Source organism: Dromiciops gliroides, chromosome 2, assembly GCF_019393635.1.
Source record: "Dromiciops gliroides isolate mDroGli1 chromosome 2, mDroGli1.pri, whole genome shotgun sequence".
NCBI lineage: Eukaryota > Metazoa > Chordata > Mammalia > Microbiotheria > Microbiotheriidae > Dromiciops > Dromiciops gliroides.
This window is the reverse complement of record NC_057862.1, coordinates 425,870,276-425,888,573: the sequence shown is the minus strand read 5'-3', so window position 1 is coordinate 425,888,573 and position 18,298 is coordinate 425,870,276. Positions and strand designations below refer to the sequence as shown.

General features: G+C 38.5%; 1 protein-coding gene across 7 annotated transcripts in view; it reads right to left on the bottom strand.

The window, feature by feature from the left end:
- Positions 1-18,298, bottom strand: part of DENND1A (DENN domain containing 1A) — a 673,977-nt gene that overhangs the window by 290,473 nt on the left and 365,206 nt on the right. For all 7 annotated transcript variants that reach the window (XM_043984170.1, XM_043984174.1, XM_043984173.1 and 4 more), the window contains one exon: positions 11,402-11,502. In XM_043984170.1, coding sequence (XP_043840105.1) covers positions 11,402-11,502 — 101 coding nt within the window. The remainder of the gene's footprint in view (positions 1-11,401; positions 11,503-18,298) is intronic.

Here is an 18,298-nt window from a genome sequence, read left to right as displayed (position 1 = left end):
ATTAGATTAAAAGACCTATAAAAAGTCCTTCTAGCTATAAGTATCCGGATCCTTTGAGGGAGGGAGGACAATCTTCTAGTTCATCCACCACTCAGCCATCAAAATGATCTTCCTAAACTGACTTCCTGACTCTATTCCCAATTCAATAAATTCCAGTGGCTCCCTATTTAACCTATAGCAACAATTATACAATCGCCTGCCTAGCAATTAATGCCCTTTAAAATTTGGACCACTCCTACTTTTCCAGTCTTCTTATTCCTTACTTATACCCTTATATACTCTGTGATCCCCTCTGCATTTCCAGTATTCGTCCATCCCACTTACTCCTTCATCTGGTGGCACTAGCTTCACTGCTGTTCCTCCAACAAGACAATCCTGACTGCGCATTTTCACTGCTTGTCCCCCATTCCTGGAATTCTCTCCCTCCTCATCCCTTGCCTTCCTTGGCTTCCTTCAAATCTCAGCTAAAAATCCTGCCTCCAGCGTCTTCCTCTGAGATAATCCAATGCAGCCTGTCTATCTTGTTTGTACACAGTTGTTTGCACGTTCCCCATTAGACTATGAGCTCTTGAGGGAAAGGCCTTTCTTTTGCCTTTCTTTGAATCCCCAGGGTTTAGTATAGTGCCTGGAACATAGCAGGCACATAATAAATACTTGTTAACAAGTATCATCTAATGCTAATATAAATTCCCATTTTACAGATGAGGCAATAAAGCTGATTTGTGGTAATTCATGTGGGTAGTACAAATAAGTTAGAATTGAAACTTAGATTTGGACTCCAAATACAGTGAGTGCTCTCTCCACTGCTTCCTGTCACAAAACATTTCATTCAAAACAATCCTGAGTGGGGCAGGTAGCACAAAACCTCTTAATTCTGTTTTACAGAAGAGAAAACTAAAATTGAAACCAGGAACGTGATTTGCTCATAGCCACAAAGCTACCTCCAGACCTAAGATTTAAATCAATATCTTTTTTTTTTTTAAGTGAGGCAATTGGGGTTAAGTGACTTGCCCAGGGTCACACAGCTAGTACGCGTTAAGTGTCTGAGGCCGGATTTGAACTCAGGTACTCCTGACTCCAGGGCCGGTGCGCTATCCACTGTGCCACCTAGCCGCCCCCTAAATCAATATCTTTTGACTCCAAATCTAGAATTCTCCCCTATACACTAATTTGAGTAAAATGAGCTTATGTGTGCTCCCCATGGGACATCACCTGATACGCCAAGTTGATGGTATATCAGGGACAAACATGCTTCTTTGACTCCTTAGCTCTCAGAGACCCTTTAATGTATCAGTAATTCCTTAACAAGCTGATTTGGGAAACTGACTGATAAACAGTTTATGCAAACCCTTGAAACAGCACAGATGAAATAGAGCCCACTGCTCAGTTATCTTACCCAAGTGTCTGGGATACCACTCATTTTCTAAAGGGATGCTGAAAAAGCATGGAATTCAGAGTCAAAAGACCTGGATATCAATCCTGGGTTTGCTAATCCTTAGATAAATCACTTAAACCTTCTAAGTTTCAGGTTCTTCAGTAGTAATACTTATAATATCTACTTCACAATGCTGTTACAGTAATCTAAGTTGTTATATTACCATTGTTATATAATGACTTTTAGATTTCTTTGAAACTGCTAAAGAAATCTTGTACCAGATTCTGATGGGACAAATGGCAAGCCCCAGGGTTTAATCTATAACACTATTTAACTCTTAGATTCAACTGAGAACCTCAGGAGTCATTTAGTCAATTTGCTTCCTAGTCTTGATGTCTTTCTCAAAAAAAAAAAAAGTTTTTTTTTAAACTTGCCCTGACCCTTCTCTAAGACTATTTCATTACCAACAATGTGTTAGTAAACTTTCAGACCAGCTCCAACATAATTATTTTGGGGAGGTGAATGATTTAGGGACCTTATTTTAGACTATGATTTTTGTAGGAGGTTGGGACAGAATTTCTATGAAAAATAACATATGGCTACTTAGACTACATCCAGAGCTCTGGATCCAGATTCTGTATAACCACATTTTGGTAGATATTGACAAGTTAGATTATGCCTGGAGGAAGGTGACCAGGATAGAGAATGAATTGTTTGAAGTAACTGGGGATATCTGTCCTGGAGAAGAAAATAATTAGGAAGGACAGGTAGTTGTCTTCAAGCATTTAAAATATGGTTATTGTATGGAAGAGGCATTAGACTGAATCTGCTTGGCTGAAAGAGCAGAACTAAAGGCAGTGGTTGGAAGCTGAAGAGAAGTGGATTTAGCTCCTGTATAAGGAGAAACTTCCAAATAATTAGTCTCAAAGAGAATGTAAATTCTTCATCACAGGAGGCCTGCAAGTTTATTTGTACAGAAGAGGAAACAGAGATGAGGTGACATGGTCGTGCATGTGGCAAAACCAAGGCTCTTTCTACAATGTAAAAAATTAGGGATATTTCGGGTGGAGAAAAAAAAAGACTCAGAGGAGTCACGAAAACCATTTTTAAACAGTTGAGGAGCTGTCACCAAGAAAGATGAGTTGGACTTACTTTGATTGGCCTCAGATGCCATGGCAAGGAACAATGGAATGAGATGGCATAGAAGCAGAATCTGACTTGGAAGGATGACCTAAGGAGGCATCCCTAGAAATGCTTAAGTAGAAGCCAAATAATCACTAATATGAGCAAAGGGCAATCATACTTTAGGTAGTCTCTTGTGTACAGCTAAAGTATAATTCTATGACTGAATCTCCAAGGTCCTTTCTCAATCTGAGAATCTTTTTACTTTTCCATAAGTGATTCTCTCTCTATCCTACTAGTCACAGAAGTTATCCCAAACTTCCTCTTCTCAAACCTCTCACCTCCCATACCATATATCCCCACTACCTTCTAAGAAAATTGAGGCTCTTCTCTATGAACTCTCTCTTCTCTCATTCTCTTCATCTCAAAACCCCTTGCCAATGTCTTCTCCTTTCCTCCAGTCTCTGATGATAAAGTAGTTCTTCATTATCTCAAGGCCAACCTTTTTATATGTGTTCTTGATTCCACCTTCTCTCATGTTCTCTAGCATATTGTTCCCAAACATCTTTCCCTTTTCTCTGATCTTCAGTTTCTCCCTACCTACTATTTATTACCTTGCCTTTTGCCTACAACAATGTTTGACATCTCCCCCATGCTTAAAGAATCTTTCGTAGATCTTACTATCATTCAGGGTCTGGCAGTCTTATTTCTATTTGCTTCTACAATCTACTAAAGAAAGTTGGATATACTCATCACCTCCACTTTCCCTCTTCTTACTGTTTAACCCATTGCAATCTGAATGCCAATCACATTAGTTTGAAACTGCTCTCACCAAAGTTATCTCTCAATTGCCAAATCTACTGGTCTTTCATCAGTTATCATCCTACTTGACCTCTTTGCTGTACTTGACACTACTGACTACTCTTACTTAACTCCAGGATAGGCTCTGTTCTTTGGGCTTTCAAGATATTATTCTCTAATAGTTTTTCTCTCATGGTCTTCCCCTAACTATTGAAATATCCCAAGGTTCTAGTTCAGTTCTCTCTTCTCCTCCCTCCCATGCCCAAAATGTACTCTCTCCTCATTTCCATCTTCAAGAATCCCTCTTGTTTCCAGATGCAGCTCAAGTACCACCTTCTTCTTCTTCTTCTTCTTCTTCTTCTTCTTCTTCTTCTTCTTCTTCTTCTTCTTCTTCTTCTTCTTCTTTTTTTAACAGTCCCAAAATATTTTATCTTAAATAGCAAACCTCTATTCTCATGGAATTGCAATGAGCAAAAAAGTTTACCAGGAGACATACAAATGTAAGAGGTTTCACATACCATCTTCTACTTGCTTTTTATTTTTCCTCTTTTCAAGTTTAAACTTATTCAAGTACCACCTTCTACACAATGCCTTTCCTTCTTCCCCCCACTGCTTGTATCCTTTCTTGTACATTTATTATGTGTGTCTGTGTTATGTGTATGTTGATTTCCCTGATAAAATTTAAGCTCCTTGAGAACAGGGATTGTTCGATGTTTGTGTTTTGTCTTTGTAGCCCCAGTTGCTAGGCAGTGCTTGGTACATAATTGGTGCTTAATAAATGCTTCATTGACTGATTCTCTGATACAGTGGATGGCATCTTTAATTAGTAATAAGACAAGTCTACAATTAAGCCATTTCCAAGGGTTCTCCATATAGGATTGTTTCACAAGCTCTCACTGACTTTCCTAATTTCATCTTTGGTAAAAGAAAACTAATCAACACTGTAGACTTAACCTGTTAGTCCTAGCCACGCCCAGCCTTCAGTGCTATTCCCTAAGGAGGAGGGGGAAGAAACAGCTAAGGTAGGGAACATTATCGGTTTCATACTTTCAAAGTCAGAAAGAGAGAACAGCTCCATACTAGGATGGAGCCCAGCAGCACATGCTTTTAAATATTCATAAGGGCTGGAAATGCATCCCTCCTTTCGTTTTCTCTGCCATCTGCTTTTGTTTCTTGTCTTTTCATTCTTATGCCACAGCTGCAAATGAAAACAACCACACAATAATGCAAGTTAAATTGAAAAAAAAATGTTTTAAATAGAAATAGTCAAAGGAAGAGAGGACAGAAAGATGACCTTTCCCTGAGTTTCTTGGGCATCCTAAGATATGGTACAGGTTGATTTTGCCTGGTACAGTAAAGAGACCACTGGGCTAGTTACAAGATGAGGATTTTAATATTGGTTCTGCCACTTACCACCTCTGTGACCTTGGTTAAATCATTTAATCTCCTGGGTACTCAGTTTCCTTATATGTAAAATGGGTGGGAGTAAATAATCACTAAGGTTTCTTTGTAACTGAAATCCTATTAAGCCTAAGAAGTCAAACAGAGGTTGAGTCGAAACCATGACCCCTCTAAGCCATGTGACTGCACAGATCTCTCCTACTCTCTGGATCTTCTTTTCTACTTGTAATGCCTTGCTCATACTTAGATTATAAGAAACTATATTGTAATTGGAGTTTGAAGGCCTGGGTTCAAATTCTGCTTCTGCTGCTTACTGAGCATGTGGCTAGCTATAAATTATCAAACTAATTATTAACTTCATCGTTCAAATGGAATTATTCGTACTCATGTCAATGGATGTTGTGAAAAAGTGCTTTAAAAAAGTTATGGAGTCTTAGAAATGAGTGTTATTGCTGGTATACATTCATTCAGCAAACAATTATTAAAAGCTGATTATACCATTATGGTAGGGCAGCTAGATGGTAGAGTGGTAGAATACTGCAGCTGGAGTCAGGAAGACCTGAGTTCTAATCCAGTCTCAGACACTTACTAGGTGTGTGACTCTGGGCAAGTCACTTAACCCTGCTTGCCTCAGTTTCCTCATCTGCAAAATGAACTGAAGAAAGAAATGGCAAACCACTCCAATATCTTTCCCAAGAAAACCCAGAAGAGTCAGACAAGACTGAAAATGACTGAATAACAGGAGTGTGCTATAATGTTATGTTCTGTGCTGGCAGGGAAGGAGACACAAAAATGTTAAAAAAAAATATTCTATGTCCTCAAGAGGAATTCAATCCATTATAGAGAGACAGATAAATATCTCATGTGAATAAAAACACAAGATATTCATAAAAGGAGATTGAAGTTCAGATGAGGCAGAAATCATGTCCCATTGAAGAGGAGTGAAAGGAGGTATCATTTGAGCTAGGCTTTGAAGCAGAAGCAAAAGCATAAAACACCACAGGTTCAAAATCTAATTAAATTCAAGTAAACATAACTAACATTTATCAAGCATCTATTTGTTAGAGTGCTGGGTAGGTAAGAAGTTAGCTAAGAGACGCTCTCCACCCTCATGAAGCTTACTTTTAGATTTTATGGCTCATAAAATAATGTTTAAAATAACCCATGTTTTTATAGTTCTTGAAGGACACTAAGGGCTTTCACACCCCTCTGTGTAAGGAAACTGTGAGCTCCTTGAGAGGTGGAGATGGGTTTTTTTCCCCTTTCTTTGTATCCAAGGTACTTGGCTCAGTGTGAGGAACACAGTAGGTGCTTAAGGAACGCTTATTGACTATTATCTACATTTTTAAAGTGAGGAAATTGAGCTTTTCTGAAAGCCTAAGACACTTGGCTATGGTCACATAACTAGTTAATGTCCATCTTGAGGAGGAGGAGGAGAAGGCTGTACCTACTTTTGTAGAGGTTATTATAAATCTCCTGAGTGACCATAATGTCCTCTCCATGTTTGCAAATTGGGGGAAAATGCAGAGGTTAATGTAAGAAGCATTCAGGGAAAAGCCATTTGGCCTAAACTGATTTATTACAACAATCACAATCTGCTATTACTAGGCTAATTAAAGCTCCCTCAGCTAATCTGTTGTTATGTTTGTTAATGTGCAATGGGAGGATTGCCAGCAATTGCTTTTGAGGACAACTCAACAACTCTATAGCCTCTGACCTTCCATCAGCACTATCAGTAGATAGTGCAAGCGTTATTATCCCCATTTTACAGAGGAAGAAACTGAGGCTCAGGGTGGGGAAAGTGATTTGCCCATGATCCTACAGCCAGAATGGAAAACCTAGCTTAGAATTCAGTCCTGTGACTTGGATATCAATACATTTTGCACAAGTATTTTTAAATTAAAAATAAAGAAAATAAAACAAACAAAACCCACAAAAATATAACCATCATACTGTGACATCTATTCACCCTGGTTCTGTGTTCTTTGCCTGGCAAGGTCAAAGTTGGCCCACTTAGTAGGGGGCTCTGCATTAAATTTGGAATCAGAGGGGCTGGGCTCTTATCTAAGCTCCATTAATTGCGTCCTCTATGACCTCAATCAGACAAGTCCCCCTCTTCAGGACTCAGTTTTTCCCATCTATAAATTGAAGGTGTTGGACTAATGATCTCTAAAATACTTTACAGATTTAACTCCCCTCCCTCTCCCTTCCTTCCCCTCCTCTCCTTTTTTTTTTCTTTCTTTCCCTCTTTCTTGCTTTCTCTTGAATCTGTGACCCGAGTGGCTATTTGCTTAGTCTACACTTATGCCTGCCCACAGTGGGATCTGGATTTAGTCCCTGTTAACAGGTCTTTCTCAGGAAGTCAATGGCAAGCTAATCTTCTAGGCAATGTAAGAACCTCTCCTGGCCCTCATGGTTGTCCTGAAAAGCGCTAGCAGCATGTACCTGAAAGAGTGACTGGGGGTGGCCTCCTTCATGTGTTAATTACACATTCGAAGTCTATTATGCATAGAAAGGGCACCTGCTGACAGCGAAAATGAGTAGCATCTGCCCTTCCTGTGCCGTGAGTAAATTGAAGGTTCATTTCTACAGGAGATAATAGTTTTCAGATTCCTGTCCCTATATCCCCTACATGGGGATGTACTTAACATTTAAATCATCTGCAGAGGAACCAGGCTCCTTCACATTTACATGTTTCAGGCTCCTGGCACTTCACTTAAAATGCTAGTTATCCCCAAAGGCTCCTTACCTCATGGCTCTACAGAGGCTTTGACAAAAATGTAGTAAAGAAACACCATAGACAATGTGAGAAACTTACTTTAAATCAAATTTCATGGCAATTGTAGATGCCGACAGCAATTGATGTAAGATAATCATATTAAACCCATATTTAGAATATCTGTTTCTCTCCCTAGTGGTCTTTAATTCCAGCATCCTCATCTCATCAGATTTCTAAGTGGACACAGATTCCCCATAGATTTATAACCAACTTCTCGGGCAAATATCAAAAAATTCATTCACAAAGATCAGTATCACAAACATAGCCACAGCCATCTACTCTAGCTCTATGAAATGATCATGTCTTAAACAAAGTAGATGCCTATTGATTGGGAAATTAGCTAAGCAAATTGTGGTACATGAGGTTAATGAAATATTATTGCACTTTAAGAAAAGATGCACATGAAGAAATGTAGAAGGGAAGATGTCTCCAAATGGATATAGAGTGAAATCAGTCGGTCAATAAGTATTGATTAAGCACTTATTGTATGCCAGGCATTGTGCCATCTGCTTGCAGGAGGCAAAAATGCAGCCCTTGTCCTTAATAAGCTCCCATTCTAATGGGTGAGACAACATGCAAAATACTGTACACATAAGATATATGCATCATAAACGGAAGGTAATCTTGGAGGGAAGGGACTAGAGTGAGAAAGAAAACGAGGAAAGGGAGAGCAGAAGAGGCTGAAAGTGGGGTATGAACTGAGTTTTGAAGTAAGTCAAGGAAGTCAAGAAATAGAGGTGAGTAGGAAGAGCATTCTAGCAATGGGAGACAGCTGGTGAAATACAAGGAACAGCAAGAAGGCTAGTGTGACTTGATCATAGAATATGCGGAGGGGAGTAAAGTCAGCCAGTCAATAAACTTTTATTAAAGGCCTGCTATGTGGCAGGCACTACCTTAAATGTTGGAGATATAAAAAGAGGTTCAAGAGTATGCCTATCCTCAAAGAGCTCACAAAGTAATGGGAGATAATGAGCAAATAACTATGTACAAGAAAGTTAAATAAAGGGTAGATAGAAAATAATTAATATGAGGCAGTAGAATTAAATGGAGCTGGCAAAGACTTCTTATAGAAGATGAGATTTTAGCTGGGCCTTAAAGGAATCCAGGAGACATAGATGAGAAGGGAGAGCACAGTAGGCGTGAGGGACAGTCAGAGGAAATATCCAGAGATGGAGTGTTGTGTTTGTGGAACAGCCTGGAGGCCAGTGTCACTGGATCAAAGAGTACACACTGAAGAGTCGGGTTTAAGAAGACTGGAAAGCTAGGAGCAGACTAAGGTATGAAGGGCTCTGTACACCAAACTGAGGGTTTCATATTGCTCCTATAGGCAATCATTTTGATGGCTGAATGGAGAACTGGATTGGATTGGAGTGCAGTGGAGAGAATCCTGAGGCAGGCAGACCCACCCGGAGGCTACTGCAACAGTCTAGGTGTGAGGTGCGAGTAGAGTGAAAGAAAATGAAATAGTAGGAAGGGGCCAGATTATGAAGGGTTTTAAAAGCCAAATGGAGTGGCAAAACAAAATACATATAATCCAAAAAAAGTAAAGAACAAAACCAAAACCTGAAAACCGAATGCTATGTCATTAAATTATCAAGCTTGGACCAAGAGAAGAAATGAAAAAATGTAGCTCTTTTCCTTCCTTCCAAAGGTGAAGAACTAAGGATATGGGACATTGATTATACTATCAGATTCAGGTGAACTAATGATTTTACTGAACTGTATTTTTTATACACATACACACTTTCTTATTTATTCTGTTGCAAGGAAGAGTTCACAGGGTGAGCAAGTGAGAAAATTTGGAAACGAATTTGACATAAAAACAAATGATATGAATAGTATTCTTTTAAAAGAGGAAACCAAAACCAATTCTCAAATCACAGAAAGAGACATTTGAAGGATCTGTTAGCTCTAACCTCAGTTTTGTTTTCTGTAATACAGATAACATCAGGATAATAATGCCTGACAAACCACCTCCTCTGGTTGTTGTAAGGATCAAATAACTTCATATAAATGTGCTCTTCACATTTTAAAGCACTATACAAATGTAATCTATTCGTATCGGTATACCTGAAAACACTTCCTGGCCAAATGTCAAAAAGGTTCTTTCACAAAAATGGTGAATGAATTATTATCATCCACATACAATTATCTGAATTATTCAACTAGTCCCCAATTTTCCAATCAGCAGTACATTAAACTCTTGATACCTGGGGTTCTTATTTCTTAATATTTTATGAAGTTTAAAAAAATGCTTCTCCTAGTGTCCTACTGTTCTCACCCTCCATATTTGTCCCTCACCTTCACCCCACAATTCTTTAGCCTCCTATAAAGAATTTGTTCCATAAAAATTTAATGTATTTTACCTAGCAATACAATTTGCATTGAGAAACACTTAATCCTAAATACCTTGATAATGCATAAATTCCCGTTAAAATATCACCAACGACTTGTCCAGGTTTTCCTCCAGTAAAAAGGAGCTTTATTCCCTGTGTTTATGAGCACTAATTGACTCTGTGATCTATTCTCCATAGAGCTGTCTGAGCATCTTACTGCACTGTTGGGATTATTTCACTCCTTTATTCCCAAATGTCTACTGAAGAAAGTAGAAATTTCTGCCTGGCATTCAGGCTCTTCTGTAATCTGTCTCCAGCCTCATCTCATTTTACTTCCATTCAAGCATCCTACCTTCTACCCAAAATGAACGGCTCCCGGTCCCCCATTCTTATCCTGCCCTCTCCCATCTCCATGCTTTTGGTCATGGTGTCCCCCATGCTTAGAACAAATCCTTGCCCCCCATGTCTGTCTATGGGAGTCCCTCTGTTCTCTCAAAGTCCAATTTAGGTCCTACAGACTTTTCTGACCTTCCAAGGGAAATAATCTCTTCTTCCTCAATTATAATACATTTCTTTCTCTGGTCCTCTCTCAAGCACTTAACCTCACTTTCTGATATCAAAATTATTTGTGTACTTGTTCTCCCATTGCTCCTTAACAGCAGGACTTGTATGTTTTGTTTTTTGGGGGTTTTTTTTGGTATCCCAGTGCCAGACTTAGAGCTTTGCATACAGTAGGCAGTTAATTAATCTTTGTAAGATTAATATCTGTTCAATGGGGAGCTCAATCTATGTTTGTCAAAATGCAATTAGACCCTTCCAGATAATTAAAGGTTTTAAAAACCATTCTTTTTAGCTATTCAATGGGAGCTCTGTTTCATAGATTCTGCTGCCCAAATATTGTGAAAAGTGGCTTTCTTTAAATTGAGTTTTACTTGTAAACCATTTGGACTTGCTTAATCAACAAGAACATTTTCACTACACAAAAATTAGATAGATACTTCTGATCAGTCTCCTCCAATAATAGGAAACATACTGCTTCTTAATCTCACAGGAAGAGTGCAAACATGAACACCAAATAAACTAAAAAGAGGGATCTACATTAAAAAAGTGGCAATTTATATTAGCTTAATTAATGCACAAAATCAAATTCTGAGGAACAAGTTGGAAACAGTTCCTTGCTTTAAGAAGCCCAAGTCTGCCATTACAATGTCTAACCCTACCATGCATGAGATACCATATTATAGCCTTCTCTTTTTACCTCAATATTTGAAAAGATCTGTGATTTCTCCAGTTTAGGTACTCCTTTCACGGATCTCAAAACCCTATCTATAGCAAAGGAAAAAAAAAAAAGAAGTGGAAGAAGTTTTTTCCAGAAGCCAGGACTCGAGTGAAGAACTTCTCCATACTGATCAAGGCTTGTTCTTGGATAACATAGATGGAACCCTGATGAAATTCCTCCTCCAGTGCCTCATGGAGGCATGGAAAGCTTGATGGTCATGCCAGTGGAGCACAAACTCTAGTTGGTCCCACCCATGACCCAAAACAAGTGAAACTTCAGAAGGTGATGAAGAGCACATGCCACCTTACCAGCAGTAGTCTAACAGATGTGGGGGCAAAACTGGGATGTAAACATGTTGCCAGAACATCGGGTAGAGCATAGCGGCAGACCCATGGATACAGGCAGTTAACTGCAAAGAAAAACAAATATGAGATCCAAAGCAGGTCACAGACTGAGAGCTACAAAATTCAAACAGGAAAAAAAGAAGCAAGTTTAGAATCTTTACAGAATTACCTTGAGCAATACAACAGGTACAAAGTATTTTATAATTGTAACATGCAATTTAAACAAAGATTGTTTTACTATTTATAATATTATTAGCAACAGTAGTAATAGCTGCCTTTCAGTATTGTGCTTCAAAGTTTGTAAAACACTCTATATAAATTACCTCATTTGATTCCTACAGCAACACTGTGAAACAGATACTCAGGAGAGTAGTGATACTACTACTACTACTACTACTACTACTACTACTACTACTACTACTACTACTACTACTACTACTACTACTACTACTACTACTACCACCACTACTACCACTACTACCACTACTACCACTACTACTACTACTACTACCACAACTACTACTACTACCACTACTACTACTACTACTACTACTACTACTACTACTACTACTACTACTACTACTAATGCCAGTAAATTATACTATTGTTCACCCTGTGTTTAAATGGTCGATTAATAATAATACTTCAAAAGATCTGTGATTCCATTAATGTGGTACTTTCTCCATTGGTATAGATTCTACTTCCTTCATGCCTTAGTGGGTGGTCTCATAAGTTGCTATGACCATAAAACCTATCCCCCAATACATCCTTTACAGATGAGCTTCCTCACACTTAGCTAAGCCTGCTTTTTGGTCCTTGGGTGGAAGAACTTGCAGTCTATCATTAGGCTACTACTCAAAGTCTTTCCAGCTTCATAGGGCCTGCAAGAGCTTGTGATCTTCTGGAACAACCTTCGTGAGAGTCTAGGATTTCCTCCAGATCTTGATGAAACATTAGAGGATGTAATTGGAGCGATTTAATAATCTTAACAATTATAATAACAATAGCTCATGTTTCTGTGGCATTTTATAAAAATTTCTTCAAAACACATCCTTGAGACATGATATACTTTTTTTTTTAATTGGTAAAAACCATTCACACTGAATGGAATGTAACTTTCTTCTTTTTTTTTTTTAATTCCACACACACAAAAAGCCCTTGTCATCTTTGACAGAAAACCAGAGCAGCTCCATTTCATGAATGATAGCACAATTAAAGCTAAAATAATACAAAAATAATTTGAAAAAATCCCTTGTACTGTACACTCTGAAATAAAGCAAGAAAGCTAAATTACAACCTTTTCTAATAGCCAGAAAAATGTGTGTCGTCTACTCAGTTGGGCTTTGCAGTTCAGTTCTGTGTAATCCACACAGTGTGCATGTGTGTGGTCAGATGTGTATATTCTATGTAATATAGAAGCCCCTAATCAGTTTATCTAGTTCTTCTAATTTTTAAGCTACTTGACTGATACAATTTAGAGTACTACAGTAGAGATATGATATACTTTTAAAAGATGAATTACCATCATCGCTTATGTTTCAGCAAAGAAACAAAGATATATTTACTAAAAACATCTATATAGCTAGAAGAGTAAAGCAGAATGAAAAGTATATACAGGGGGGCAGCTAGGTGGCGCAGTGGATAGAGCACCAGCCCTAGATTCAGGAGGACTTGAGTTCAAATCTGGCCTTAGACCCTTAACCCCAATTGCCCTGAAAAAAAAAAAAAAGAAAGGAAAAAAAAGGTATATACAGGGGGCAGCTAGGTGGCACAATAGATATAGCACCAGCCCTGGATTCAGGAAGACCTGAGTTCAAATCCAGCCTCAGACACTTGACACTTACTAGCTGTGGGACCCTGGGCAAGTCATTTAACCCCCATTGCCCCACCAAAAAAAAACCAAAACAAACAAAAGTATATATATATATGTAAATTTTGCTAGTTATGCATATAAGGACAAATAGGTAACTAGCAAAATCTTTCATCAAATAAAATATCACCAGCTCGGGGCAGCTAGATGGCGCAGTGGATAGAGCACTGGCCTTGGAGTCAGGAGTACCTGAGTTCAAATCCGGCCTCAGACACTTAACACGTACTAGCTGTGTGACCCTGGGCAAGTCACTTAACCCCAATTGCCTCACTTAAAAAAAATATATATCACCAGCTCACATTTTTGTAACACTTTATGGCTTATAAAGCAGTTTCCCTCACAACAGACCCGGGCGGCCATTTGTCAGGTGTGTTTTCATGGGAACTCTTTTTTGGGTATATGTTGAACTAGTTGCTAGATGAAGTCCCTTCCAACTCTCAAATTTCAAGATTCTGTCTTTCTGAGGTAAGCAAGAGCATGATGATTCCCATTTTATGAATGAATATATTTAAATTAGATATGAAATGAGGTAATTATAAAGCACTTAGCAAAGTACCTTGCACATAGTAAGTAATATATAAATGTTATTATCATAGTTATTATTGTTGTTATTATTAATATACACTGAAATCTTCCCATCACTTCATTAGGAAGAGGTGAATCTGGGACATGAATTCGGTTCTCCTGATTCTAAATCTCTCTTTAAAGAGACCAAGTCCTTCAAAAATACAAAATACCCAAACTATCAGAACACTAAATTGAGATTTTAAATAATCTAATCTCAGTAAAGGAAACTCAACTAGCTATAAAGGAACAACCAATGTTGGTGGTGGGGAAACCTTCTGATCCTGAAGAATTTATGGGAGAATTCTATCAACTTTTAAAGTAAAATTAATTCCTATATTATAAAGTATTCTCAAAAATCAAGGGGGAAAAGCACCATCCCAAAGTCTCTTTTGAGACAAATAAAGTTTTTATACATAAATCAGGGAAGGAAAAGCAAAGATAGAAAACCACAAACCAATAATATTGATGAATATTAGATAAAATTTCTTAAATAAAATTGTGGTACAAAATAACCATAGCAATTTATCTGCCCAAAAACATTCTAACATTAACTAACATAATTAACATCCTAACTAACATTCTACCAGAGAAATCAGGATGGTTACAATTATTAAAAATATAACCAATGTAATTAATAGTATTAAAAACAAAAACATGCCAAACCACACAATTCTCTCAACATGTAGAAAAAGCCTTTGATTAAGTAAAGAAATAAGGTATGTATGTTGAATTGGAAGTAATAGGAACACGAAGATGGTGGGTGTCAAGGGAGTGGGAGAAGAATAGTGATGTTGATGGGTAATTTCAAATTTAACTTTGGGAAATTAAAAAAATAAGTTTACATGAAATAATAATGTTTCTGTAAGGAGCCAAAACAAACAGGAAGTCTGTTAATTCATTTTATTCAACAAGTAAAACACCAACAAATTATTAAGACCCAAATGTATGCAGAATACTGACCTAGTTCCTGGGGCTGAGGTGAGAGAGAGATACTAAGACGAATTAAGAGATTAAAAAGGTAATAGAAAAAATGACTAGATTTGAAATCAGAAGATCTAGTGCTTGAATCTTGACTGCCACTTACTACCTGGGTAATCTTGGGCCAGTCGGTATACCTCTCTTGGCCCAAGTTTCTTCATCTGCAAAATGGGAAACATGATATTTCAAAAGAAGGTGGCAAGGAAGGCACTTTGGAATTCACAAACCATCATTAGTGAGAAATAGTGTGGAAAGATCACTGAACTTGGAGTCAATACAGGCTCACTTGTACTGATCCCTGTCACCTCCCTCATGGACTATTGTAACAGCCTTCTCAGTGGTCTCCCTGCCTCAAGTCTTCCTCCACTTCTATCCATCTTCCACTCATCTGTCAAAATGATTTCCCCAAAGTATTTATCTGCCTATGTCACTGACCTCTCTTATTTTAATAAAGTCCAGCAGAATCTTATTCTTTCCAGAATCAAATATAGAAAATCCTTCTTTGAGTGAATTAAAAAAGGATCCGATAAAAACTTACTAGGTACAAAGCACTGTGCTAAGTGCTGGGGATAAAAATGAAAAGTAAGGCAGCCCCTGCTCTCAAAGAGTTCATAATCTAATAGGGGAGACAACATACATATACATATATACACACATACACACATATACATGTGCCTCTGTGTGTGGTTTTAGCTGCAAGCTGACCATAGAAACAATCCCATGGTCTTTTAGGGTACAGAATTAAAATAGATAACAAAGTTTCTTTTAAAATATTATTTCCCTTGATAAAACTATATCCATTTCTGATGTTGAGCCATTTGACAATGCAAATGACTTTGGTGGTGAGCTTTCTTATGTTGGTCTTCAATACCTACAGCAGGGCCTGTCGCACCTGCCAAAGTAGTCACCAGGTTTTATTTGCACAAGGTTTGTTTCCTTGGATGATGCATGTAGAGTCTGGGCTGGAAGCAGGGCCAGTGGTCTCTGTCAGGGAAAAGGAGATGCTGCTATTCCTGGGGTTCTTGGGCTGAGTGTCTTAGGTTCTCTCCACTGGGATATGAGGGGAGGTAGTTGTTAAGGCAGTTGGATTTGCCTGACATGCTGACTCTCGTTTCTCTTTGAGGGCTCTTTGCTGCTTCAGCTAGGCTGGCTCATCGGTCCTGTGGGTGGCAATGTGAAGTCCTTCACAGCCTTGTCACTTCCTAGCTTCCAGTCTTGCTACACTTCACCTACTCCCGGGTAGTCTACACCAGAGATGTCAAGCTTGCATGTGCTCCCATATGCTCTCACCAAACTTTTGAGATACTGAACCAGGTTAAAATGGAATTGGGAAAAGCTTCACAAAAATAAATTAAAATAGAACACAATGGGGGCAGCTGGGTGGTGCAGTGGATAGAGCATCGGTCCTGGATTCAGTAGGACCTGAGTTCAAATCTGGCCTCAGACACTTGACACTTAGTAGCTGTGTGACCCTGGGCAAGTCACTTAACCCCAATTGTCTCACAAAAATAAAAAAAAAATACAACACAACACAGTGAATATGAATTTGTGATTTTCTCAGTTAGTATGTAGGACCATTTCCATTTGCCCCTGCTCCACACTGCCCTCTTGCTTCCTCCCATAAAATATAATTTCTCCTAGCTCTGCATACTTAACCTGGCTGTATACTCCATGCTGCCTCCCCCTCTAGCTCCTGCTCCCCTGGCTTCTTTCAGCCCTCAGCTCAAATTCCACTTTCTGTGGGATGTTGTTTTCCAGTCTCCTCCTCTCCATTCCCTAGTCCCTTTCCTCCAAGATTCCCTTCCATTTACACTTCATATATCTTGTGTGTGTATATAGTTATCTGCCTATTGTCTCTCTTATTACAATGATAGCTCCCCAAGAGCAGAGACCAATTTTTTGCCTGTCTTCAAATCTTTATTGCTTTAGGTGCTTAATAAATGCTTATTGACTGAGGTAACATTTACTAAGCCTCATCCTCTAAAATTGGGCTAACAACAGGACATACTTCACAGAGTAGCAGTGAAGAGAGTGCTTTGTAAATCTTAAAGCACTATAGGAATAAGGATTATTTGTATTCTGTTCTAGCTAAGCACAAACCCTTGTAAATCTTGCCAAGATGGAAAGTCTTTGAGTATAGTCCTGGAGATTGGTTGTGTATCTGTTGTCCAAGGTTTAGCCTAGCTAAGTGCTGAGATTATCATCCTCAAGAAAATAACCATGAAGTGATGAATTGTTTCAGCCACAGTAACTCATGTAGCTGGTTACCAAGGTGTGGAAGGGCTACAGTTTGCACTGGTGGAAGGTATATCCATACTGATGAGATCATGAATTTTTAAAGTATTGAAGTTATTATTATTAATGCTATATGTTAATATTAAATAAGATGAATATGATTCCTGCCCTAATGGAGGTCACAATCTAGTAGGGGAGATGCATACACACATAACTAGAATATAAGAAGTTATTAATTGGTATTTGATGAATTGGTTCTATCAGACAATTGGTCTTTTGTTTTCTAAAATGCCACGTTTCTAGAATGTCAGAAATATAGAAAGTTTATGTTGATATGACAGTGACCACAGTGTCTGTGACAGAAGAAAATAAAAACTCTAGTCCGAAATGAACTGTAGCCACTTTGGGGAGATGGACAGGGAGGGACAAATGCCAAACTGTTTATTTTCGTATGTTTCTCTAGTTTCTGGGTAGCCTGGTCTCAAGAGAACTTTGGTTCTTTTGGAAGCTGTTAACTAGCATTTTGCTGACAGAAGGACATTTACGTAAAGCATGACAGCCAAGCCAAGCCCCAGCTAAAAGCATCCCAAAGGTTAGTTAAACAAGGACAGCTTTCAGCTGGATGCTCTGCTGCTGTTTCTCAGTTTTGAACGCTGCTTGTCAAGACCAGGCCTTTTGCTATGTTTCTCCCTGATGCCTCACAGTTACCATGCTGTAAATCAGGTATACGTGACAGTCAGAACTTCTTTTAGTAAATTGTTCCCACATCTAAAATGTTTTACAATTTACAAAGGGTTTTCTACTCTTTGAAGGAGGAAAGGAGTAGTCCATGTCATTTGTTCTATCTTATAGACAAGGAAACTGAGGCAATGAGAAGGGAAATAACATTATTTAGGTTATCAAAAGACAACCAGTAGGGGGCAGCTAGGTGGCACACTGGCCTTGGATTCAGGAGGACCTGAGTTCAAATCCAACCTCAGACACTTGATACTTACTAGCTGTGTGACCCTGGGCAAGTCACTTAACCCTACCAAAAAAAAAAAAAGACAACCAGTGTCTAGGATCTTGTCAGACTTTTTCTCTTTGGTCCCTGACAATAAAACTACGATGATCAACAGGTACATGTTAGCCAGATGTAGATTTCAGCTCCCTGATACCAAGGGGTGGCATAGTTAAGTGAGAAAAGGCCTAGACTTGGAATCAGGAGACAT